This window comes from Panulirus ornatus, chromosome 18 (genome assembly GCF_036320965.1).
Source record: "Panulirus ornatus isolate Po-2019 chromosome 18, ASM3632096v1, whole genome shotgun sequence".
Taxonomy (NCBI): Eukaryota; Metazoa; Arthropoda; class Malacostraca; order Decapoda; family Palinuridae; genus Panulirus; species Panulirus ornatus.
Window position 1 is genome coordinate 58165165 of NC_092241.1, and position 24641 is coordinate 58189805.

The 24641-nt window shown below is 41.1% G+C and overlaps 1 protein-coding gene across 1 annotated transcript in view; it reads left to right on the plus strand.

Moving 5' to 3' along the window:
• The window catches only part of LOC139755158 (peroxisomal targeting signal 1 receptor-like), a 111491-nt gene that overhangs the window by 50506 nt on the left and 36344 nt on the right, over positions 1-24641 (plus strand). Inside the window, exons 8-11 of the mRNA XM_071673316.1 lie at positions 396-562; positions 13652-13866; positions 16305-16404; positions 18423-18517. Coding sequence (XP_071529417.1) covers positions 396-562; positions 13652-13866; positions 16305-16404; positions 18423-18517 — 577 coding nt within the window. The remainder of the gene's footprint in view (positions 1-395; positions 563-13651; positions 13867-16304; positions 16405-18422; positions 18518-24641) is intronic.

A 24641-nucleotide genomic window follows, 5' to 3' on the forward strand; every position in this document is an offset into this window, starting at 1 on the left:
TGTTATCAAGTGATATGTATGACAATGCCAGTAGTCCACATGTGGATTAGGAAGAAAGAAAAGACAGCTACCTGGGTCAGAGGAGTGTAGCTTGACAGCCACTGAAGGGCTGGTTCACTACATAGGCATCACTAACCCTCCCGATACAAAGGTGGGAAGTACTGGTGTACTGGTAATATACCTCTCTGGTCGTTGGTAGCCTACTGGCAAATACTTACCATATTTTTAAGGAATATCATATTCAACACTCAAACAGCATTTATTTTATGGATTATCACCCACATACTTATAGATTACACCAAGAAAATTTTTGGCAATTTATTGATTTGGTTTACAAAAATATTAAACTCTGTCATAGTCTTTTGAAATGTGGTTTCTCTCGCTTCATTTCACAGGATCATTGGATAATGTGACAATTAATAGTGAATCCATGAGCTCAAAAGAAAAGGAAGATTTTTGGCAAAGTTTGCAGGATGAGTGGGAAAAGATGGCCCGTGAAGATGAGTTGGAGGAACATCCATGGCTATCAGAGTTTAAATCTGCTAGCCTTGATCCATATAAGGTCTGTGAAACAATCTCTTTTTGTAGTGAGGGAAAATGCTCAAGTCTCATATGGAGACAGCAGCATCATGGAAGTGTATGGTGACTAAAAGAAGTTTTATCCCCAATATGTAGCTTTATCCCATTAATTGCTCCATTGCTTTATTCATTCTGTGTATTCTACATTGCTTGTTTATGTATCTTTTTATTTACACTGCTTTATTATTTTCTCGTTTATCAGTTCTCCTAAACAGAATCTTATATTTCCACAGATCCAGTGGTATTTCTTTATTTCAATTCTATTTTATACCAAGACCATGGAAAATTTTGTCTACTTCCCTGTAACTCAGTAGATAGTGTTATTTTAAAATTAGAAACATGAAGTCTTTCACTGCTAATTCTTTTGTAAGGGACACGACACAAATGGCAGTTAACTGTGAGTGTTTTCTTCATATATTGGAGCTTTTGAAAATAGTGGAACTGTAAATCAGGAAAGAATTACTGACAGCTGAGATAATGTTTCCACATCCTCTGTTGATTTTTCTGCTGAGGTGGTCAGTAACCATGAAAATACCAAGGAGAATTGCACAGCATTTTTACGCTGTCAAGGCAGTGGTGAATATTCCTTGTGAATGATGTACATAGATTTTTATTTGCTTCACTGTTTCATGTGTTAGTGAGGCATCCGGGAACAGATAAGGAAAGGCCGCTTTTGTACACATTCATTCTTTAGCTCTTTTGTGCAGTATAACAAATCCAGAGCCTCCAATCCATAACCAAATTCCAGTGACCTTTCCATGATTCCCTCGCTACTTCACATGTCCAGTGCGTGTATATAGATATTTTTTTTTTTTTTTGCTGTCTCCCGCGTTTGCGAGGTAGCGCAAGGAAACAGACGAAAGAAATGGCTCAACCCACCCCCATACACATGTATATACATACGTCCACACATGCAAATATATATACCTACACAGCTTTCCCTGGTTTACCCCAGACGCTTCACATGCCCTGATTCAATCCACTGACAGCACGTCAACCCCGGTATACCACATCGATCCAGTTCACTCTATTCCTTGCCCTCCTTTCACCCTCCTGCATGTTCAGGCCCCGATCACACAAAATCTTTTTCACTCCATCTTTCCACCTAAAATTTGGTCTCCCACTTCTCGTTCCCTCCACCTCCGACACATATATCCTCTTGGTCAATCTTTCCTCACTCATTCTCTCCATGTGCCCAAACCATTTCAAAACACCCTGCTCTGCTCTCTCAACCACGCTCTTTTTATTTCCACACATCTCTCTTACCCTTACGTTACTTACTCGATCAAACCACCTCACACCACACATTGTCCTCAAACATCTCATTTCCAGCACATCCATCCTCCTGCGCACAACTCTATCCATAGCCCACGCCTCGCAACCATACAACATTGTTGGAACCACTATTCCTTCAAACATACCCATTTTTGCTTTATAGATATATACTGTGTATATATTAGAACATATGCCACTGAAAATTTGAGAATTGAAACAAATGCATATTAAGATGTGTATATATTAAGCCTCAAAGATGGGTACACTGTATGCATGGTAGAGGTACAACTTGAACATTTATTCAACTATTGAGTTAACCACTCGCAAGAGTGGCACTTTACTGATACGTGTGTCTCATTTGTTTGCGGAAGATGAAAGCCGGCCAGATGGCGGGTTTGGGTGGTATTGCAGTGGAATTTATTAAAAAAGGGGGGTGACTGTATTGTTGACTGGTTGGTGAGGATATTCAGTGTATGTATGGCTCATGGTGAAGTGCCTGAGGATTGGCAGAATGCATGCATAGTGCCATTGTACAAAGGCAAAGGGGATAAAGGTGAGTGTTCAAATTACAGAGGTGTAAATTTGTTGAGTATTCCTGGGAAATTATATGGGAGGGTATTGATTGAGAGGGTGAAGGCATGTACAGAGCATCAGGTTGGGGAAGAGCAGTGTGTTTTCAGAAATGGTAGAGGATGTGTGGATCAGGTGTTTGCTTTGAATTTTTTTTTTTTTTTTTTTTTTTTTTTTTTTTTTTTTTTTTATACTTTGTCGCTGTCTCCCGCGTTTGCGAGGTAGCGCAAGGAAACAGACGAAAGAAATGGCCCAACCCCCCCCCCCCCCATACACATGTACATACACACGTCCAGACACGCAAATATACATACCTACACAGCTTTCCATGGTTTACCCCAGACGCTTCACATGCCTTGCTTCAATCCACTGACAGCACGTCAACCCCTGTATACCACATGACTCCAATTCACTCTATTTCTTGCCCTCCTTTCACCCTCCTGCATGTTCAGGCCCCGATCACACAAAATCTTTTTCACTCCATCTTTCCACCTCCAATTTGGTCTCCCTCTTCTCCTCGTTCCCTCCACCTCCGACACATATATCCTCTTGGACAATCTCTCCTCACTCATTCTCTCCATGTGCCCAAACCATTTCAAAACACCCTCTTCTGCTCTCTCGACCACGCTCTTTTTATTTCCACACATCTCTCTTACCCTTACGTTACTTACTCGATCAAACCACCTCACACCACATATTGTCCTCAAACATCTCATTTCCAGCACATCCATCCTCCTGCGCACATCTCTATCCATAGCCCACGCCTCGCAACCATACAGCATTGTTGGAACCACTATTCCCTCAAACATACCCATTTTTGCTTTCCGAGATAATGTTCTCGACTTCCACACATTTTTCAAGGCTCCCAAAATTTTCGCCCCCTCCCCCACCCTATGATCCACTTCCGCTTCCATGGTTCCATCCGCTGACAGATCCACTCCCAGATATCTAAAACACTTCACTTCCTCCAGTTTTTCTCCATTCAAACTCACCTCCCAATTGACTTGACCCTCACCCCTACTGTACCTAATAACCTTGCTCTTATTCACATTTACTCTCAACTTTCTTCTTCCACACACTTTACCAAACTCAGTCACCAGCTTCTGCAGTTTCTCACATGAATCAGCCACCAGCGCTGTATCATCAGCGAACAACAATTGACTCACTTCCCAAGCTCTCTCATCCCCAACAGACTTCATACTTGCCCCTCTTTCCAGGACTCTTGCATTTACCTCCTTTACAACCCCATCCATAAACAAATTAAACAACCATGGAGACATCACACACCCCTGCCGCAAACCTACATTCACTGAGAACCAATCACTTTCCTCTCTTCCTACACGTACACATGCCTTACATCCTCGATAAAAACTTTTCACTGCTTCTAACAACTTGCCTCCCACACCATATATTCTTAATACCTTCCACAGAGCATCTCTATCAACTCTATCATATGCCTTCTCCAGATCCATAAATGCTACATACAAATCCATTTGCTTTTCTAAGTATTTCTCACATACATTCTTCAAAGCAAACACCTGATCCACACATCCTCTACCACTTCTGAAACCGCACTGCTCTTCCCCAATCTGATGCTCTGTACATGCCTTCACCCTCTCAATCAATACCCTCCCATATAATTTACCAGGAATACTCAACAAACTTATACCTCTGTAATTTGAGCACTCACTCTTATCCCCTTTGCCTTTGTACAATGGCACTATGCACGCATTCCGCCAATCCTTAGGCACCTCACCATGAGTCATACATACATTAAATAACCTTACCAACCAGTCAACAATACAGTCACCCCCTTTCTTAATAAATTCCACTGCAATACCATCCAAACCTGCTGCCTTGCCGGCTTTCATCTTCCGCAAAGCTTTTACTACCTCTTCTCTGTTTACCAAATCATTTTCCCTAACCCTCTCACTTTGCACACCACCTCGACCAAAACACCCTATATCTGCCACTCTGTCATCAGACACATTCAACAAACCTTCAAAATACTCATTCCATCTCCTTCTCACATCACCGCTACTTGTTATCACCTCCCCATTTACGCCCTTCACTGAAGTTCCCATTTGCTCCCTTGTCTTACGCACCCTATTTACCTCCTTCCAGAACATCTTTTTATTCTCCCTAAAATTTACTGATAGTCTCTCACCCCAACTCTCATTTGCCCTTTTTTTCACCTCTTGCACCTTTCTCTTGACCTCCTGTCTCTTTCTTTTATACTTCTCCCACTCAATTGCATTTTTTCCCTGCAAAAATCGTCCAAATGCCTCTCTCTTCTCTTTCACTAATACTCTTACTTCTTCATCCCACCACTCACTACCCTTTCTAAACAGCCCACCTCCCACTCTTCTCATGCCACAAGCATCTTTTGCGCAATCCATCACTGATTCCCTAAATACATCCCATTCCTCCCCGACTCCCCTTACTTCCATTGTTCTCACCTTTTTCCATTCTGTACACAGTCTCTCCTGGTACTTCCCCACACAGGTCTCCTTCCCAAGCTCACTTACTCTCACCACCTTCTTCACCCCAACATTCACTCCTCTTTTCTGAAAACCCATACTAATCTTCACCTTAGCCTCCACATTTGAAAAATGTATGTGAGAAATACTTAGAAAAACAAATGGATTTGTAAGTAGCATTTATGGATCTGGAGAAGGCATATGATAGAGTTGATAGAGATGCTCTGTGGAAGGTATTAAGAGTATATGGTGTGGGAGGTAAATTGCTGGAAGCAGTGAAAAGTTTTTATCGAGGATGTAAGGCATGTGTACAAGTAGGAAGAGCGGAAAGTGATTGGTTTTCAGTGAATGTCAGTTTGCAGCAGGGGTGCGTGATGTCTCCATGGTTGTTTAATTTGTTTATGGACAGGGCTGTTAGGGAGGTGAATGCAAGTGTTTTGGAGAGAGGGCCATGTATGCAATCTGTTGTGGATGAGAGGGCTTGGGAAGTGAGTCAGTTGTTGTTCACTGATGATACATTGCTGATGGCTGATTCGGGTGAGAAACTGCAGAAGCTGGTGACTGAGTTTTGGTAAAGTGTGTGAAAGAAGGAAGCTGATAGTAAATGTGAATAAGAGCAAGGTTATTAGGTTCAGTAGGGTTGAGGGACAAGTAAATTGGGAGGTGAGTTTAAATGGAGAAAAATTGTAGGAAGTGAAATGTTGTAGATATCTGGGAGTGGATTTGGCAGCGGATGGAACCATGGAAGCGGAAGTGAGTCACAGGGTGGGGAAGGGGCGAAGGTTATGGGAATGTTGAAGAATGTGTGGAAGGCGAGAACATTATTTTGAGAGCAAAAATGGGTATGTTTGAAAGAATAGTGGTTCCAACAATGTTATATGGTTGTGAGGCATAGGCTATAGATAGAGTTGTACGGAGGAGGGTGGATGTGTTGGAAATGAGATGTTTGAGGAGAATATGTGGTGTGAGGTGGTTTGATCGAGTAAGTAATGAAAGGGTGAGAGAGATGTGTGGTGGTAAAAAGAGTGTGGTTGAGAGAGCAGAAGAGGGTGTTTTGAAATGGTTTGGTCACATGGAGAGAATGAGTGAGGAAAGAGTGACAAAGACGAGATATGTGTGAGAATTGGAGGGAATGAGAAGTGGGAGACCAAATTGAAGGTGGAAGGATGGAGTGAAAAATTTTGAGTAATTGGGGCCTGAACATACAGGAGGGTGAAAGGTGCGCAAGGAATAGAGTGAATTGGAACGATGTAGTATACCGGGGTTGACATTTTGTCAGTGAATTGAACCAGGGCATGTGAAGCGTCTGGGTAAACCATAGAAAGTTTTGTGGGGTGTGGATGTGGGAAGGGAGCTATGGTTTTGGTGCATTACACATGACAGCTAGAGATTGAGTGTGAACGAATGTGGCCATTTGTCCTTTCCTAGCGCTACCTCGCCAGGGATGGGGGAGATGCTGTTTCATGTGTGGTAGGGTGGTGACGGAAGTGAATAAAGGCAGCAAGTATGAATTATGTACATGTGTATATGTGTGTATGTCTGTGTATGTATATATGTTTATACTTTAAAATTGTATAGGTATGTATATGTGCGTGTGTGTACGTGTATGTATATACATGTGTATGTGGGTGGGTTGGGCCATTCTTTTGTCTGTTTCCTTGCGCTACCTTGCTAACGTGGGAGACAGTGAAAAAGTATAATAAGATATATATAACATATTTATTATTACACTTTGTCGCTGTCTCCCGCGTTAATGAGGTAGCGCAAGGAAATGGACGAAAGAATGGCCCAACCCGCCCACATACACATGTATATACATGTATTTATTTATATTTATGGGGTTGTTAGGGAGGTGAATGCAAGAGTTTTGGAAAGAGGGGCAAGTATGAAGTCTGTTGTGGATGAGAGAGCTTGGGAAGTGAGTCAGTTGTTGTTCGCTGATGATACAGCGCTGGTGGCTGATTCATGTGAGAAACTGCAGAAGCTGGTGACTGAGTTTGGTAAAGTGTGTGAAAGAAGAAAGTTAAGAGTAAATGTGAATAAGAGCAAGGTTATTAGGTACAGTAGGGTTGAGGGTCAAGTCAATTGGGAGGTAAGTTTGAATGGAGAAAAACTGGAGGAAGTAAAGTGTTTTAGATATCTGGGAGTGGATCTAGCAGCGGATGGAACCATGGAAGCGGAAGTGAATCATAGGGTGGGGGAGGGGGCGAAAATCCTGGGAGCCTTGAAGAATGTGTGGAAGTCGAGAACATTATCTCTGAAAGCAAAAATGGGTATGTTTGAAGGAATAGTGGTTCCAACAATGTTGTATGGTTGCGAGGTGTGGGCTGTGGATAGAGTTGTGCGCAGGAGGGTGGATGTGCTGGAAATGAGATGTTTGAGGACAATATGTGGTGTGAGGTGGTTTGATCGAGTAAGTAATGTAAGGGTAAAAGAGATGTGTGGAAATAAAAAGAGCATGGTTGAGAGAGCAGAAGAGGGTGTTTTGAAATGGTTTGGGCACATGGAGAGAATGAGTGAGGAAAGATTGACCAAGAGGATATATGTATCGGAGGTGGAGGGAACGAGGAGAAGTGGGAGACCAAATTGGAGGTGGAAAGATGGAGTGAAAAAGATTTTGAGTGATCGGGGCCTGAACATGCAGGAGGGTGAAGGAGGGCAAGGAATAGAGTGAATTGGATCGATGTGGTATACCGGGGTTGACGTGCTGTCAGTGGATTGAATCAGGGCATGTGAAGCGTCTGGGGTAAACCATGGAAAGTTGTGTGGGTCCTGGATGAGAAAAGGGAGCTGTGGTTTCGGGCATTATTGCATGACAGCTAGAGACTGAGTGTGAACGAATGGGGCCTTTGTTGTCTTTTCCTAGTGCTACCTCGCACACATGAGGGGGGAGGGGGATGGTATTCCATGTGTGGCGAGGTGGCGATGGGAATGAATAAAGGCAGACAGTGTGAATTGTGTGCATGGGTATATATGTATGTGTCTGTGTGTGTATATATATGTGTACATTGAGATGTATAGGTATGTATATTTGCGTGTGTGGACGTGTATGTATATAGATTGTGTATGGAAGTGGGTTAGGCCATTTCTTTCGTCTTTTTCCTCGCGCTACCTCGCAAACGCGGGAGACAGCGACAAAGCAAAATAATAATAATAATATTTATATTTATACTTTGTCACTGTCTCCCATGTTAGTGTGGTAGCGCAAGGAAACAGACGAAAGAATGGCCCAACCCACCCACATACACATGTATATACATACATGTCCACACACGCACATATACATACCTATACATCTCAATGTATACATATATATACACACAGAGACACATACATACATACACATGTACATAATTCATGCTTTCTGCCCTTATTCATTCCCGTCGCCACCCAGCCACACCTGAAATGACAACCCCCCTCCCCCCACATGTGCGCAAGGTAGTGCTAGGAAAAGACACCAAAGACCACAATCGTTCACACTCAGTCTCTAGCTGTCATGTATAATGCTCTGAAACCACAGCTCCCTTTCCACATCCAGGCCCCACAAAACTTTCCATGGTTTACCCCAGATGCTTCACATGCCCTGGTTCAATCCATTGACAGCACGTCGAACCCGGTATACCACTTCGTTCCAATTTACTCTATGCCTTGCACGCCTTTCACCCTCCTGAATGTTCAGGCCCCGATCACTCAAAATCTTTTTCACTCCATCTTTCCACCTCCAGTTTGGTCTTCCACTTTTTGTTCCCTTTACCTCTGACACATATATCCTGTTTGTCAATCTTTCCTCACTCATTCTCTCTATGTGACCAAACCATTTAAAACACCCTCTTCTGCTCTCTCAACCACACTCTTTTTATTACCACACATCTCTCTTACCCTATTATTACTCGATCAAACCACCTCACACCACATATTGTCCTCAAACATCTCATTTTCAGCACATCCACCTTCCTCTGCACAAGTCTATCCATAGCCCACACCTCGCAACCATATAACATTGTTGGAACCACTATTCTTTCAAACATACCCATTTTTGCTATCCAAGATAATGTTCTTGACTTCCACGCATTCTTCAACGCTCCTAGAACCTTTGCCCCCTCCCCCACCCTATGATTCACTTCCGCTTCCATGTTTCCATCCGCTGCCATATCCACTCCCAGAAATCTAAAACACTTCACTTCCTCCAGTTTTTCTCCATTCAAACTTACCTCCCAGTAGACTTGTCCCTCAACCCTACTGTACGTAATAACCTTGCTCTTATTCACATTTACTCTCAGCTTTCTTTTTTCACACACATTACCAAACTCAGTCACCAGCTTCTGCAGTATCTCACATAAATCAGCCACCAGCGCTGTATCATCAGCGAACAACGACTGACTCACTTCCCAAGCTCTCTCATCCAGAACAGACTGCATACTTGCCCCTCTTTCCAAAACTCTTGCATTTACCCCACTAACAACCCCATCCATAAACAAATTAAACAACCATGGAGACATCACACACCCCTGCCGCAAACCTACATTCACTGGGAACCAATCACTTTCCTCTCTTCCTACATGTACACATGCCTTACATCCTCGATAGAAACTTTTCACTGCTACTAACAACTTGCCTCCCACTCCATATACTCTTAATACCTTCCACAGAGCATCTCTATCAACTCTGTCATATGCCTTCTCTAGATCCATAGATGCTACATACAAATCCATTTGCTTTTCTAAGTATTTCTCACATACATTCTTCAAAGCAAACACCTGATCCACACATCCTCTACCACTTCTGAAACCACACTGCTCTTCCCCAATCTGATGCTCTGTACATGCCTTCACCCTCTCAATCAATACCCTCCCATATAATTTCCCAGGAATACTCAACAAACTTACACCTCTGTAATTTGAGCACTCACTCTTATCCCCTTTGCCTTTGTACAATGGCACTATGCAAGCATTCTGCCAATCCTCAGGCACCTCACCATGAATCATACATACATTAAATAACCTTACCAACCAGACAACAATACAGTCACCCCCTTTTTTAACAAATTCCACTGAAATAACATCCAAACCCGCTGCCTTGCCGGCTTTCATCTTCCGCAACGCTTTTACTACCTCTTCTCTGTTTACCAAATCATTTTCCCTAACCCTCTCACTTTGCACACCACCTCGACCAAAACACCCTATATCTGCCACTCTATCATCAAACACATTCAACAAATCTTCAAAATACTCACTCCATCTCCTTCTCACATCACCACTACTTGTTATCACCTCCCCACTTGCCCCCTTTACTGAAGTTCCCATTTGTTCCCTTGTCTTACGCAATTTATTTACCTCCTTCCAGAACATCTTTTTATTCTCCCTAAAATTTAATGATACTCTCTCACCCCAACTCTCATTTGCCCTCTTTTTCACCTCTTGCACCTTTCTCTTGACCTCCTGCCTCTTTCTTTTATACATCTCCCACTCATTTGCATTTTTTCCCTGCAAAAATCGTCCAAATGCCTCTCTCTTCTCTTTCACTAATAATCTTGGTAGTTCTTCATCCCACCACTCACTACCCTTTCTAATCTGCCCACCTCCCACGCTTCTCATGCCACAAGCATCTTTTGCGCAATCCATTACTGCTTCCCTAAATACATCCCATTCCTCCCCCACTTCCCTTACGTCCTTTGTTCTCACCTTTTTCATTCTGTACTCAGTCTCTCCTGGTACTTCCTCACACAAGTCTCCTTCCCAAGCTCACTTACTCTCACCACTCTCTTCACCCCAACATTCTCTCTTCTTTTCTGAAAACCTCTACAAATCTTCATCTTCTCCTCCACAGGATAATGATCAGACATCCCTCCAGTTGCACCTCTCAGCACATTAACATCCAAAAGTCTCTCTTTCCTGCGCCTATCAATTAACACGTAATCCAATAACGCTCTCTGGCCATCTCTCCTACTTACATACGTATACTTATGTATATCTCGCTTTTTAAACCAGGTATTCCCAATCACCAGTCCTTTTTCAGCACATAAATCTACAAGCTCTTCACCATTTCCATTTACAACACTGAACATCCCATGTACACCAATTATTCCCTCAACTGCCACATTACTCACCTTTGCATTCAAATCATCCATCACTATAGCCTGGTCTCATGCATCAAAACTACTAACACACTCATTCAGCTGCTCCCAAAACACTTGCCTCATGATCTTTCTTCTCATGCCCAGGTGCATATGCACCAATAATCACCCATCTCTCTCCATCCACTTTCAGTTTTTACCCATATCAATCTAAAGTTTACACTCTTACACTCTATCACATACTCCCACCACTCCTGTTTCAGGAGTAGTGCTATATATATATATGCACACACATGTACATAAACTCCCCATAACATAGGTTATCAGGTACAGTAGGGTTGAGGGTCAAGTCAGTTGGGAGGTAAGTTTGAATGGAGAAAAACTGGAGGAAGTAAAGTGTTTTAGATATCTGGGAGTGGATCTGGCAGCGGATGGAACCATGGAAGCGGAAGTGGATCATAGGGTGGGGTAGGGGGTGAAAATCCTGGGAGCCTTGAAGAATGTGTGGAAGTCAAGAACATTATCTCGGAAAGCAAAAATGGGTATGTTTGAAGGAATAGTGGTTCCAACAATGTTGTATGGTTGCGAGGCGTGGGCTATGGATAGAGGTGTGCGCAGGAGGATGGATGTGCTGGAAATGAGATGTTTGAGGACAATGTGTGGTGTGAGGTGGTTTGATCGAGTAAGTAACGTAAGGGTAAGAGAGATGTGTGGAAATAAAAAGAGCGTGGTTGAGAGAGCAGAAGAGGGTGTTTTGAAATGGTTTGGGCACATGGAGAGAATGAGTGAGGAAAGATTGACCAAGAGGATATATGTGTCGGAGGTGGAGGGAACGAGGAGAAGTGGGAGACCAAATTTTAGGTGGAAAGATGGAGTGAAAAAGATTTTGTGTGATCGGGGCCTGAACATGCAGGAGGGTGAAAGGAGGGCAAGGAATAGAGTGAATTGGATCGATGTGGTATACTGGGGTTGACGCGCTGTCAGTGGATTGAATCAGGGCATGTGAAGCATCTGGGGTAAACCATGGAAAGCTGTGTAGGTATGTATATTTGCGTGTGTGGACGTATGTATATACATGTGTATGGGGGTGGGTTGGGTCATTTCTTTCGTCTGTTTCCTTGCGCTACCTCGCCATTTCCCGCATCAGCGAGGTAGCGCCAAAAACAGATGACTGAGCCTTTGAGGGAATGTCCTCACCTGGCTCCCTTCTCTGTTCCATCTTTTGGAAAGTTGGTAATGAGAGGGGAGGATATCCAGCCCCCTGCTCCCTCCCCTTTTAGTCACCTTTTATGACACGCAGGGAATGCTTGGGAAGTATATTTTCTCCCCTATCTCCGGGAATAGATAATGCTAATATGTAGCATTAATGGGACAGCCTCACCTGCCTGTGCCGTCTCAGCTAACATAAAAAAAAGAAAAAGAAAATAAGAAATTTTTGCATTAATGAGTTACTGGTAGATTTAACGTTGAAGACCTTGATACCAAGATTAAGGTCAGTGAGTTGCTTTATTTTATGAGGATAGGAATTACTTGATTTTAGGAGGAGGATGTCATTTCTTTCAATTTATCCCAGTTCAATTTTTTAAACTTAGAGAATACTTTAGAGAGAATTTTTCACAGTATAAGCTTGAAAGCCTTCTTTGCAGAATTTTCGGATGTTTATTCCAGTTTTTGTATCATGACAGCACCTGACATATTCTATGTCTGTTTGGACTTAGAAAGTTTGGGCTCATGTTCCATGTTTAGAATAGGAATATCTCTGCCTTCTATGGGGAGTTTATGATGCTTAATGCATGTTTTGTATTATGACAGTACTTGACATATTCTGTTTCTGTTAGGACTTTGAAAGTTTTGACTCATGTTACATGCTAGAAAGTAGAATTTTTTGGCTGGTTATAAGTATTAAAGTTTGCTGACCAGGAACTTTAGTAGCTTGCAAGATTGAGGAATACTTCTTAATGAAAACTTTTTTATTACCTGGATCTAATAGAATAATCATTCTGGAAGCTCAGATAGTTTTCTTAGTAAATAAACCCTTCTCCCCTTCCCTTTGGGAAGACTACATTAGGTCTATGGCATATGAGGGAGTTAGCTTAGAAATTTGCCTTTGAGCTAGTGAAAAGCATGCTTTTAAGTTAGACTCTTCACTTGCCATTACTTTATCACCTAGCCATCCATTCCTCTTGTAGGTTAGGTCACCTTCCAGTGACATTTTGGCCTTAAGCTGGCTAAGTTTCAGCTTAGTAGACAGATTGTGGTGTCAAAGGTAGTGTTCCTTGAAGTTTCCTTTGTGGGTAATTACTGCCTTTTTTTTTTTTAATTAGATTTGTCAACTCCTCTACTCCTCTTCAAAACTCATTAACTTTTTTTCATGCATTCATTGTGACTGCATGTTTACCCTTTCTTGAGTTAATTTGATGTCTCTTGAGTGAACCACATGAAGGTGAGAGGCAGGTTAAGAGTGTGACTTAAGAACATGGTTTTATTTGACAAAAGATGTATTCTGTTGCATTCTCTTATTTATTTCAGGCAGTCATTCATACCATGTTTACATATAGATGTGCTCTGCTGTTATTTTAATTTGAATGGTGTTACAAGTTTGTTATAAAACTTTATATGACTTTTTGTCACTCTTTATTGAATAAACTCAAACATTTGTAATATTTCTCAACAGGATTACCAATTTGAGGAAGATAATCCATTGAAAGACCACCCCGATCCATTTACTGAAGGGAAACGGTGCTTAGAGGCTGGTGACCTTCCCTCAGCAGTGTTGTTATTTGAGGCTGCAGCACAACAGACTCCTCAGAATCCAGAAGTGTGGTTGCTACTTGGAGTCACTCATGCAGAAAATGAACAGGATCCCTCAGCAATTTCTGCCCTTAGAAAGTAAGTTTTTCTCATGTGTCTGTATTATTATTATTGATATATGAATATGAGCACAAAAATGGGTATTCCTTAACTCTGCCTACAAGCGGTAACACAGAGCAAGAAATCAACTTCATCAGAAGTGTACCTTCAGTGGTATACAAAAAATATACAATGTTTTTAGGACCCTCCTGTTTCAAAGGAGCCCATCTTATTCAGCTCCTGCATGAAGCATAGGCCCAAAGCTGTAAGAGCCCCGTAAAAGGTTTTGGGGTTGTATGATTTCCATTTTTACCAGTTGCCTCTACCACTTTAGCGTGTTGGCATCAGGAACAAATAAACGATGGCCTTGTTTGTACACATCCACTCACTAGATGCCAGGTATAATGTTCTGCAACCAGGGCCTGTCATCCACTATTATGATCCACAGACTATTGTGTGGGTTACCTTGATTGATGTTCTTGGTTCAGCCCAAAGATTGCATGTTGCCCTCCATGTATGACATTTATGATTTATACAAAGTGTAAAAAATTGTGTTCCCTTAGGGATACAAGTTATGTGGCAAAGTTCTGGGCAACATGGTCCACTGTTTCCTCATAGCAGCAGTGATAAGAAAAGTCTGACATGGGAAAAGAAATTGATAACTGATCTTTATCCAATGGTTTTCACAGGTCACTGCAAACAAAACTCAAGTGGACAGAATCCGAATACTGAAAGGTTTTGATCCATCCAAAGTACATGGTTATGATGAGATTTCACAGTATTGAAATACTCCCATGAGAGAGGCAGAGTGCCAAGGGAAGTGAAAAGGATGATCGTCATACCAGTCTTTAAGAAATGAGACCGGAGCAGGCACTGAACTACAGACCTGTCACACAGTTGAGTGTGGTCTTAAAGGTTCTAGAAAAGATGATTAGAAAACAAGTAGGTTACTTTCTACAGAGGAGCAGTTACCTAAGTGGGGACCAGATGTTTTTGGGGAAAGGATGTTTTGTGTAACAAACCTAAGGTCTTAGATTTCTATGAGAGGGAGAGTTCTTTCATAGATAAAAGGGAAGGCTGGGTTGATTACTCATATCTGGACTGCTAGAAAGCATTTAATACTGTTATGCATGAGAGTCTGATTAAGAAGCTTGATCTCTTGGCAGGAGTAGGTAGGTAATACCTTCAGTGGATAGAAGACTGTCTCAATGGAAGGGAACAAAGTACATATGTCAGAGGAGCCTTCTATAAATGGGTTCTTCTATAAATGTTTAGTGGAGTACCAGTGGATTCTGTTGTAGGACCTTCAGACTATCCATGTAAATAACATGCCTGAATGTTTACAGATGATATAAAGGTCATTAAGGAAGTAAACAGCAAGGAAGATTGCAGCAGTGTACAAGGGAACCTGAATAGACTCTAAAGTTGGCCTGATACACGGTTGATGAAATTCAATCAGAGCAAATGTAAAGTGAAGAAGATGGGAAAAAGTGAAAGAAATCCTCATTGTGATTATTATCTAGCAGGAAATACACTTTAGGATTGTGTGTGGAGAAGAAAAGAACTTGGGGGAAGTCAACAATGTAAACTTATCATTAGTCATACAGTAGGAGAATAGTTAAGGAAACAAACTGTCTCCTGGCAAATGTTAGAATGGCTTTTGAATGTGTGGACATGAAAATATATAGTAGTCTGTTTATGTCCTATATAAGGTTAAAACTAGAATGTGCTTCTCAAGCTTGGTCACTGTACATAAAGAGGCACAAAAGGCTAATAGAGAAGATCCAGAGGAAGAAAGCAAAGATGGTGCCAGACTTGGGAGAGCTAAAATACAAGGAAAGACTTGAAGTCTCAGATTTGCTCACCTTTGAAGAGAGAAGAGTGACGAATGACCTGATCACAACTTTTTTGTTACTGAGACAGACCAATGACATTGACAGCGAATAGTTCTTCAAGAGATGTAGTGTTAGAGCAACTAGAGGGCATGACATGAAATTGAGCAAGAAACTTGTTAGAAGAGATGTAGAGAATTACTTATATTTTGTGATAGTGATGAATGAATGGAATAAGATGACTGAGGACATATTTAATACAGACAGCACATATAGATTTAATAAGCTGTATGATGGTAGAAAATGTTCAAGAGATGGGGCCTCTATTTGTACATTATAATTTGGTAATTATTACTTTGTGATACCAGTATTAACTTGAGACTTCTTTCCTGAGAATACATACTTGTTTACTGGAGGAATATACTGAAGCTAAATATATGTAGTATGTTTAACTTTTCCTTCCTGTATTGTCATTGAACCCTGTAAAACCAGACAAAGCGTATCCTTGTCAAAATAATTCTAAAGTGTTGATAAAATATAATGCATGTAGTTTGGAAGATCTGTTTGTCTCAAAAATGAGAAATGACGATGATTACTGTTCTTTCCACTTTTGACGTGTTTGGTAAAACAGTTTCATTTTTACAGATGTGTTGAACTTGATAACAATAATAGTGTTGCATGGATGGCTCTTGCAACATCTTATACCAATGAGACTTACCAGACTCTTGCCTGCAACTCATTGAAGGTGAGGTGGTCATGATGTAATTGAAATTAATGAAAGTATTGAGTTTTTTCCTTAAAAGATAGGCATTTCTCTAACTTCATACAGTGCTTTAGGTTATCCTGCTGGGAAAAGTTAAAAGTTTTTATAAAAAAGATGTTTTTGATAGGAGATTGATAATCGTATAAGCCTGTTTACCAGATAACTGGTAATAGGAATTCGATGTATGAATTTGGCTCTTTAATTATCCCAGTCTCTTCATTTGAAGGATGTGTATGTGGCATTCATGGATCTTTAGAAAGCATATGATAGGGTTTATAGTGATGCTTTGTGAAAGGTTTCAGGAGTACATGGTGTGGGAGGAAAGCTATCAGAGGTGGTAAGGAGTTTATATCGAGAGAAGGGCATGTGTGCAAGGAGGTAGAGAGGAGGGTGAGTGATATCAAGTGAAGGTGTGTCTGTGGCAAGGTTGGGTAATGACACTTTGGCCTTTTCTTTATAGATGGGGTAGTTAGGGAGATAAATGTAAGGGTCTTGGAGAAAAGGGCAGGTATGCAGTTTGTATGGGGTATTGTAGGCCTAGGAAGTGAATCAGTTCTTGTTTACTAATTGATATGGTACTGATGGTAGATTCAAGGGAGATACTGTGAAGTTGATTTCTAAGTTTGGAAGAACTTGAAGGGCAAAAGTTGGTAGTAAATATGGATAAAAGCAAAGTTATTAGCTTTAGCTTAGTAAAGAGATGGTTGAGTTGGGATGTGAGTTTGAACAGAGAAACTTTGGAGCAAATGAACTGTTTTTGTATCTGGGAGTGGACGTGGTAGCTAATGGAAGCATGGAAGTGACTCATTGGAATGGGGTGAGTGATGGGACAAAGGTTCTGGGAGCACTGAAGAATATGAATGCAAGGCATAGGCAATAGATGAGGATGTGTGGAGGAGGATGGATTTTTTGGAAGTAAAATGAGGACAGTATGTGGTCTGAGGTGGTTTGATTAAGTAATAATGGGTAACAGAGAGGTGTGGTAAAGAGTGTAATATAGATAGCTGAATGGGGTGTGCTGAAATAATTTGTACATGTGGAGGAAGTGAGTGAGGAAAGGTTAACAAATAGGACATATGTGTCTGAAGTTGAAGGAACAAGTGGAAGGGGGAGGCTGCAATAGAGATGGAAGAATATATGAAAAAGATTTTGAGTTAATGGGGCCCGAACATGCATGTAGGTGGAAGGTGTGTAGGGGTAAGAATGAATTGGAATGATATGGTATGCAGGGGTTAACATGCTGTCAGTGGATTGAACCACGGCATTTGAAGCTGCTGAGGTAAACCATGGAAAGGTCTGTCATGCTTGTGGTTAAGGAGCTTTGGTTTCAGTGCATTTCACATGACAGCTAGAGAATGGATGTGCACAAATGTGACCTTCCTTTGTCTGTTCCTGGCACCACCTTGCTGATGTAGGAAATGGCGATCAAGTATGAAAGAATATTTTCATAGAGAGAATGAGTAAGTAGAGGTTGATAAGAGGATATACATATTAGAAGTGGGGGTGACAAGGAAAAGGGGAGACCAAATTAGAGATGGAAGGATGAACTAAAAAAAAGTTTGAATGATTGAGACCTGAACATGCAGGAGGGTGAAAGGTTTACTAGGAAGTTTGAGTGTTTAGAACCTGAACGGGCAGGAGGGTGAAAGGCTTGCCAAGGATAGAGTGAATTAGAATGACCTGGTATACAGTTGGTGATCTCTGCTGGCAGTGGACTGAACAAGGGAGTTTGAAGCAGACAGGGGAAACCATGGAAAGTTGTTGGCTTAGTTTTGGATAAGGGGCTATGGTTTTGTTTCATTACTAATACAGCTAGAGAATGAATGGGAGCGAATGCAGCCTTTCTTCATCTGTTCCATATACTACCTTGCTACCGTGGGAAACAGCGACCAATTACAAAAAAAAAAAAAAGAATCATAAAGCTGAAGTATTTCTTTTCTTTTGTTTTCTTGTCTTTTTATTGTACTGTACCTTTATAATAAGTTTTTCCTTTTTTACAGGAATGGATCCGAACTAATCCTGAATACAGTCATTTAGCACACAGTGAAGAAGTACCAAGAAAACCAAAGCTCATGGCAACTACTTTAGCACCCAGGTAGTAGAATAAGAGGAGATATATATTAATGTTCATATAAGTAGACTTTACTTTTCAGATACCATGCTCATCTTGGAGCAATGTCTTTTTAAAGAATTGTAAAAGAGCGAGTAGAAGCACAAAGCATTCTCAGGAGACGCATACTGGTTGTCCCAGAAAATTTGAAACTGACATATATATGTGCACTCCAAAAAGGGGGAAGTAAAACAATTTAGCATAATTACCAACCAGTATCAGTGATTTCACTCATGAAAATATTTAAGAAAGTCCTAAAATGTAATACAGTGTCATCATAGAATCAAACAATCTTCATAATCTAAGACAAACATGGCTTTAGGGTAGGAAGATCATGGTATTTCAGTTGATCCTTAGAAAGCTGTTGACATCAGTAGATGTCCTCATAGGAAGCAGCTTCTGGCATCAATTGATGTTTTAACTTTTTCTCCCATAGTCTGAATATCCAGCTGACCTACTATAGCATTAATAGTGTATATAAGTCTCTTCTTTCTCTTGGAAAGTGTGTGAAAAGATTCTGCTCTTGACAGTACCCTCACAACAACCATTATAAGTGCTTAGCCATTGATCTGTAGGCCATGCATACTTAGTGACCCTCTGGGAAACACAGATTGTTATATAACCTAAGTGGTATCAGTTTGTGAAAAGAGTGAAGAAAAAAAAACCATGAGGAACATGAAAAAGGGTGAAGGAAAATACATGGGAAACGGAAAAATATGTGACTGAGAGAGTGATTTTACTAAAATTGTGTAAGAAGGAGGGGCCTAAATTGAAGGTATTTCTGCTAGCACTACACTTGTGAAAGAGATTACATAACACCTGCACTGGATTTTCTCCATATGAAATCATGGGTTGATGGAAGACTAAGCAGATAATGAGTAAAAGGCTGGAATATTTGCAAAGAATAAAGACCTCTAGTATCCTTCCCACCCTTGTCATACACTTCCTGTTGTTATATTTATTTGTAGGGTGAATGATATAATATTTTTGATTATATTCGTGTTATTCATGTCTGTTGCTGTTCCTGTGTACAAAGCAAGAGCAAGGTGAGAAACAAGTTTAAGATAGAGAAAGAAACAGAACCTCCGATGTGCTTCCCACACAAGGCAGCTACGTGCTGTCCTCATTAATATTTCTGAATATACGCATTGTACCACCAACTTTGTTCCTGTGTATGGTATGAAAAACATTCAGTACAAAGAAACATCATGTCCACATCTCTTAATATGAGGTATTAAACGTGTCATCCCCACCGTCTTTTAGCCCTCACCAACCAGTGGACCAGGCTGTTATAAAGATCAGATATGTAACTGTGTGTTTTTTGTTACTTTTGCTTGCTAATATATCATTTCATTAATTTTTCACCTAATATGATGGAATTTTTTACTTTACCTGCCATTGATGAGTAAGATAAAAATGGTGTGATAAGCAGACTTAACAAAATATAGTAATATAGCATACTATTCTATCTATCTATCAATGTCAGTGATACCTGTTTCCTCTTGGACTCCCTCAAGGGAGTGGCCACTGCAGTAGTCTCTCTTTAGCAAGTGAATTCCATTGCTACTTCATAGCCTATAATGCTCTACCTGTAACAGGCCACTGGCAGAGGGCATCTCTAGCAGAGTGTTTACAGAGGCCCCATCCTAATATTCCTACTAGCTGCTACTACATCATGCTCTTGCCTAATGTTCCTACCTGCTACTTCTACCTAATGTTTATACCTGATTCTCTTGTGTAAATGTTCTTACCCTTTACTTCTATCTATTGCTCCTACCATTTTGCCAAAAGTTGCCCTACCTTTCTTTCACTCTCCATGATGGTACTATAACTGCCTCTCCCATAAACAAAGTAATTCTCTTTAGCTCTCATTTCTCCTCTATGTGTACCATGGATGACTAACACTCCTTCACCCTCATGATGCTCCTCTTACTAATCCTATGCTCCTCCCTGTAATCTCTTTACAAACTGTAGGAAAAGCACTTCTCTCTCTGGACACAAACGAGGCTTATGGTCCAGATGACATCCACCTGTGTACTGCAATAGTGTGCCACTGAACTTGCACCTGTGCTTGCACGTCTGTCCGTATCTGTTTAAAATGCAGAACTCTCCCTTTTTCTTAGAAGCATACGTTGGTACATTTCATCCCTAAGAAGGGTGACTGTTCTAACCCCTCTAACCATTTCTTGTTGCTTTGACATCTAGCATTTCCAAAGTCTTAGAATCCCTCCTCAAGTCCCATACCCATACCTTCAGACATTTTGCATCTCACAGTCTTTTCTTTGATCATCAGTATGGTATCTGTATGGCGAGATCCACTGGTTACATTCTTTCATATCATACTAATATCTGGTCATCATCCCTGAAAGATTTTGAGGAATCATGTATATTTGCCCTTAATGTATCCAAAGTGTTTGACAAGTTATGGCAATGGGGTGTCATCTATAAGCTCCCAGCTATTGGCTTCTCTCCCTCACTTTGCTGCCTCATACCTAGCCTTTCCCCTTTTTTCCATCAACAGTGGTGTCTCTCAAGGTTCTGTCCAGTCTCCTACATTTTTTCTCCTATTTACCAATCATTTCTTTTAGCATCTCTGATGCCTGTCCCCTACTGGAACTCCCTCAAGGGGTTTGCCACAGCAATTTAGGCTCCATAACTAGTAGACTAACTCCATTGCCACTTCTTAGCCTTTAGTTCCTCACTCTTTACAGGCTGCTGGCAGAGGGTGACTCTAGTGGAGTGTTTGCAGAGGCTCCTACCTAATTTATAGAAGAGGGAAAATGAACCAACATTGCAGCATAGAACAGTGGGTCAAGTTTTGAAGTTAGCTTGAGAGAGTTTATAGGCCGGATTGCTTTCGACTCAGCTCTGTCAAGCAAGGAGACAATGCTAGAACCATCCAAAATGTAAGAGCAGTACTCCATACAAGGACGAATCAGTCCTATGTATAAGCATAGCAACAGTTCAGAGGAAAAGAAATTTTGACATCTATACAGGACTCCCAGTTTCTTAGTGGCAGACTTAGCTATTTCTGTAATGAGGGGTTTCCAAGAAAGAGTGGATGTTACAGTAATACCAAGTATGTTCATTGAGTCAAGAAGTGGAATTGCAGAACTGTCAAAGGAGTGATGAGAGGTGTGAGGAGTTTTCGACAGAGGGAGGGGAAAAAACTGGGTCTTGGAGGCATTAAACTTAACTAGATTCTGTGTATGTCACTGAGATATCCTGTCCAAGTCTTAGTTTATTGAGGAAGTTGTGTCGAGACAAGATGCAGGTTGAATGAGAGAAGAAGCAGAGTTGAAGGATGTGGATGAATGCAGTGTTGAGTCTTTAGCATCTTAGTGCACTTGGTTATTTGTAGAAGAGAGGAAATCCTTGAAAAAAAATGAAGAAAAAGTGTAGGGGACTGGACAGAACCTTGAGGGACACCACTGTTGATGGAGAAGTGGGGAAGGCTGATCAATCAGTCAACCATGGAAATAGGTCAGCTGGAGAGAAAGCTAGATAAGAGGGTGAAAAGTGAGGGAGGGAAGCCAAAAGAGGGGAGCTTAGAGATGAGATTTCAATGCCATTACCTGTGAAAAGCTTTGGATATATCAAAGTTAACTACTTAAGAATCCCTAAAGTCTTGCAGGGATGGTGACCATACATTAGTAAGATAGGAAAGAATATCATCAGTGGATCGTGCCTTATTGAAGCCATACTGGTGATCAGAGACAAAACTGAGATTCAAGTCGTCTAAGGATATGGGAGTCGAGGAGGGATTCAAACGCTTTGGAATGGTAGATGTCAAAGCAATTGGATGATAGTTAGAGGGGTCAGAATGGTCACCCTTCCTAGGGATGGAATGTATCAATGTAATGGATGCTTCCAAGAAGAAGGAAAAGTTTTGGTTGAACAGAAACAAAACAGATGAGCAAGAACAGGTGCAAATTTAGAGGCACACTCTTTCAGTACACAGGATGGATGTCATCAGGACTTTAAGCCTTGCTTGTGTCCAGAGAGAGAGAAGCGCTTTTTGGACAGTCCAAAATGAGAATACAGGGAGAGTCATAGGATTAGTAAAAGAAGTATCAGGGGGTTAGGGAATGTTAGAATCATCGAAGATGGAGTTCAAGGAGAACCAGGAACCAAAGAGAGTGGCTTTGTCCATGGGAGAGAAAACTATAGTACCATCAGAACAGAGAAGTGAAGGAAAGGTAGAGTGACAGAAGTTAACAATGCCCTTAGCTACAAACCAGAAAGACCTCTCAGTAGATAGAGGAGAGATTTTCACACTCTCTTTGAATATTGGAATACTATGCTTAATGGAAAATGTACTTGCAATGATTATAGGTAGCGATAAAAGCTGAATTGGAGTCAGAGGAAGGAGAATTTTTACAAGCCTGATATGCCGTATCCCTTGCCTGAATGGCTTCAGAACAGGAATGGTTGAGCCATGGATTGGAAAAGGGGTTGTCTTGAAGGAAGAGGGGTTAAATGCTATGCTTTTGGTGAAGACAGATGCATCACCACAGAGGAGACAGAAATTAACCCAAGGAAAGTGGGAAAAGAATTTTACCTAAGTCATACCAATCAACTTTGTCGAGGTGCCAGTATTTAAACTTCAAAGAGACTGGCGGTGGAGGAGGTGCCTTTAAGATAGATACATTTAAGAGTGTGATCAGATGAACCAAACGGGAGCGAGATTGTGTAAGTTACATTGGGATGGACTAGAGGTGAAAATCATATCCAGACAACTAGGAGAGTGGTCACAGTGAACTGAATAATTGAGAATGGAGCATGTAAGGGCTTCAATCCCTCCAATATCGGTATGGGAGGAATGCAACTGTTCCCTATGGTGAACATTGAAATCCCCTGAGTAGATGATCTTGGCTTGCTTGTGTTAGCATGCCATGGTCTCATTGCAGGAGTTTAGATTGTTGAAGAGAGATATAAACTTCGTAGAATTAGGAGAGCAATAGGTGAAACCAGAGGAAAATTGTTAGGTATGAGACAGACCTTGAGCCACATTACATCAAAGTTTTGGGGCTCATGGCCCTTAAAGTGTACAACAGGTGTACTGATGTTGGAATATACACAAACACAACCTTTGAATTGGAATCTTGATTGGAGATTATATTTAGATATGAAAAAGGAGCTAATGAAAATTTAATTTGAAAGCTGTGTCTTGGAAAGGAGTAAGATATTGGGGAGGAACTGGACAGATGATGATCAGCAGAAGAGAGTTTACTAGAGACCATGAACATTGGTATAGTGAATAGAAAAAGAGAAAGGTCTGACAGAAAGGGAAAAGTCATGTGAGGGGCTGGTACTACTCCTTCTCATTGGCAGTAGAGTCAGGTAGACACCTAGAGATTTCTAGCACCCAATGATGCTGGAGATTAGGGGCCAAAGATTTGTTGGACTCTGTCATGATTATGCGTAAAGATGTTTGAGCAGGGAGGCGGTGGCAAGAGTACTTATATGAAGGAAATAATCAAGGTTTGAGTATGTGTATGGTCCATGTAAGAAGAAGATGAGAGGTCTAGCCTGGTAGTCCTGTTTTGATAAGACAAAGAAAGAACAGCATCTCTAACATGGAGAGTGTACGATGGTTCCAGGCACCACTTTCATGCTCCTCAGCCAGGACAGAGGTGCCACCCTAGGCGGCTGCTGTCGGTAGCCTACTACCTAATGGATTGCTTCAAGGGAAGTGGTTGGAATATTCCTTGCATTAGCTGAGGTATTGGGAGGTGCCAATACAATGCCACCTGAGCCCATTCACTCACTTGTAGTAGAGTCACACAAGTAAGTGTAGTCAGAGGAGTATACCTTAAATTTGTTGGTGTCATTACTCTACTACCTGAGCCTTCTCTCTTGCTGGTAGCAGAGTCACACAAGAAGGAATATATGCTTGAGAGTATCCCCCTAGTTATGGTCATAAATTTTCAGTGTTTGTAATTCCATTTAAGTCAAAGTATCCTGATTCTGCGGGCATTCAAAGTGGAAATTTTACGTTATACTTCATTGTATTCCATTACTCAAAGTATACGGCATGGAAAATTTGGTAAAGATCAATACATTTCATGGCAGAATATATATGTATTATTGGTACTACCTTCCTAGG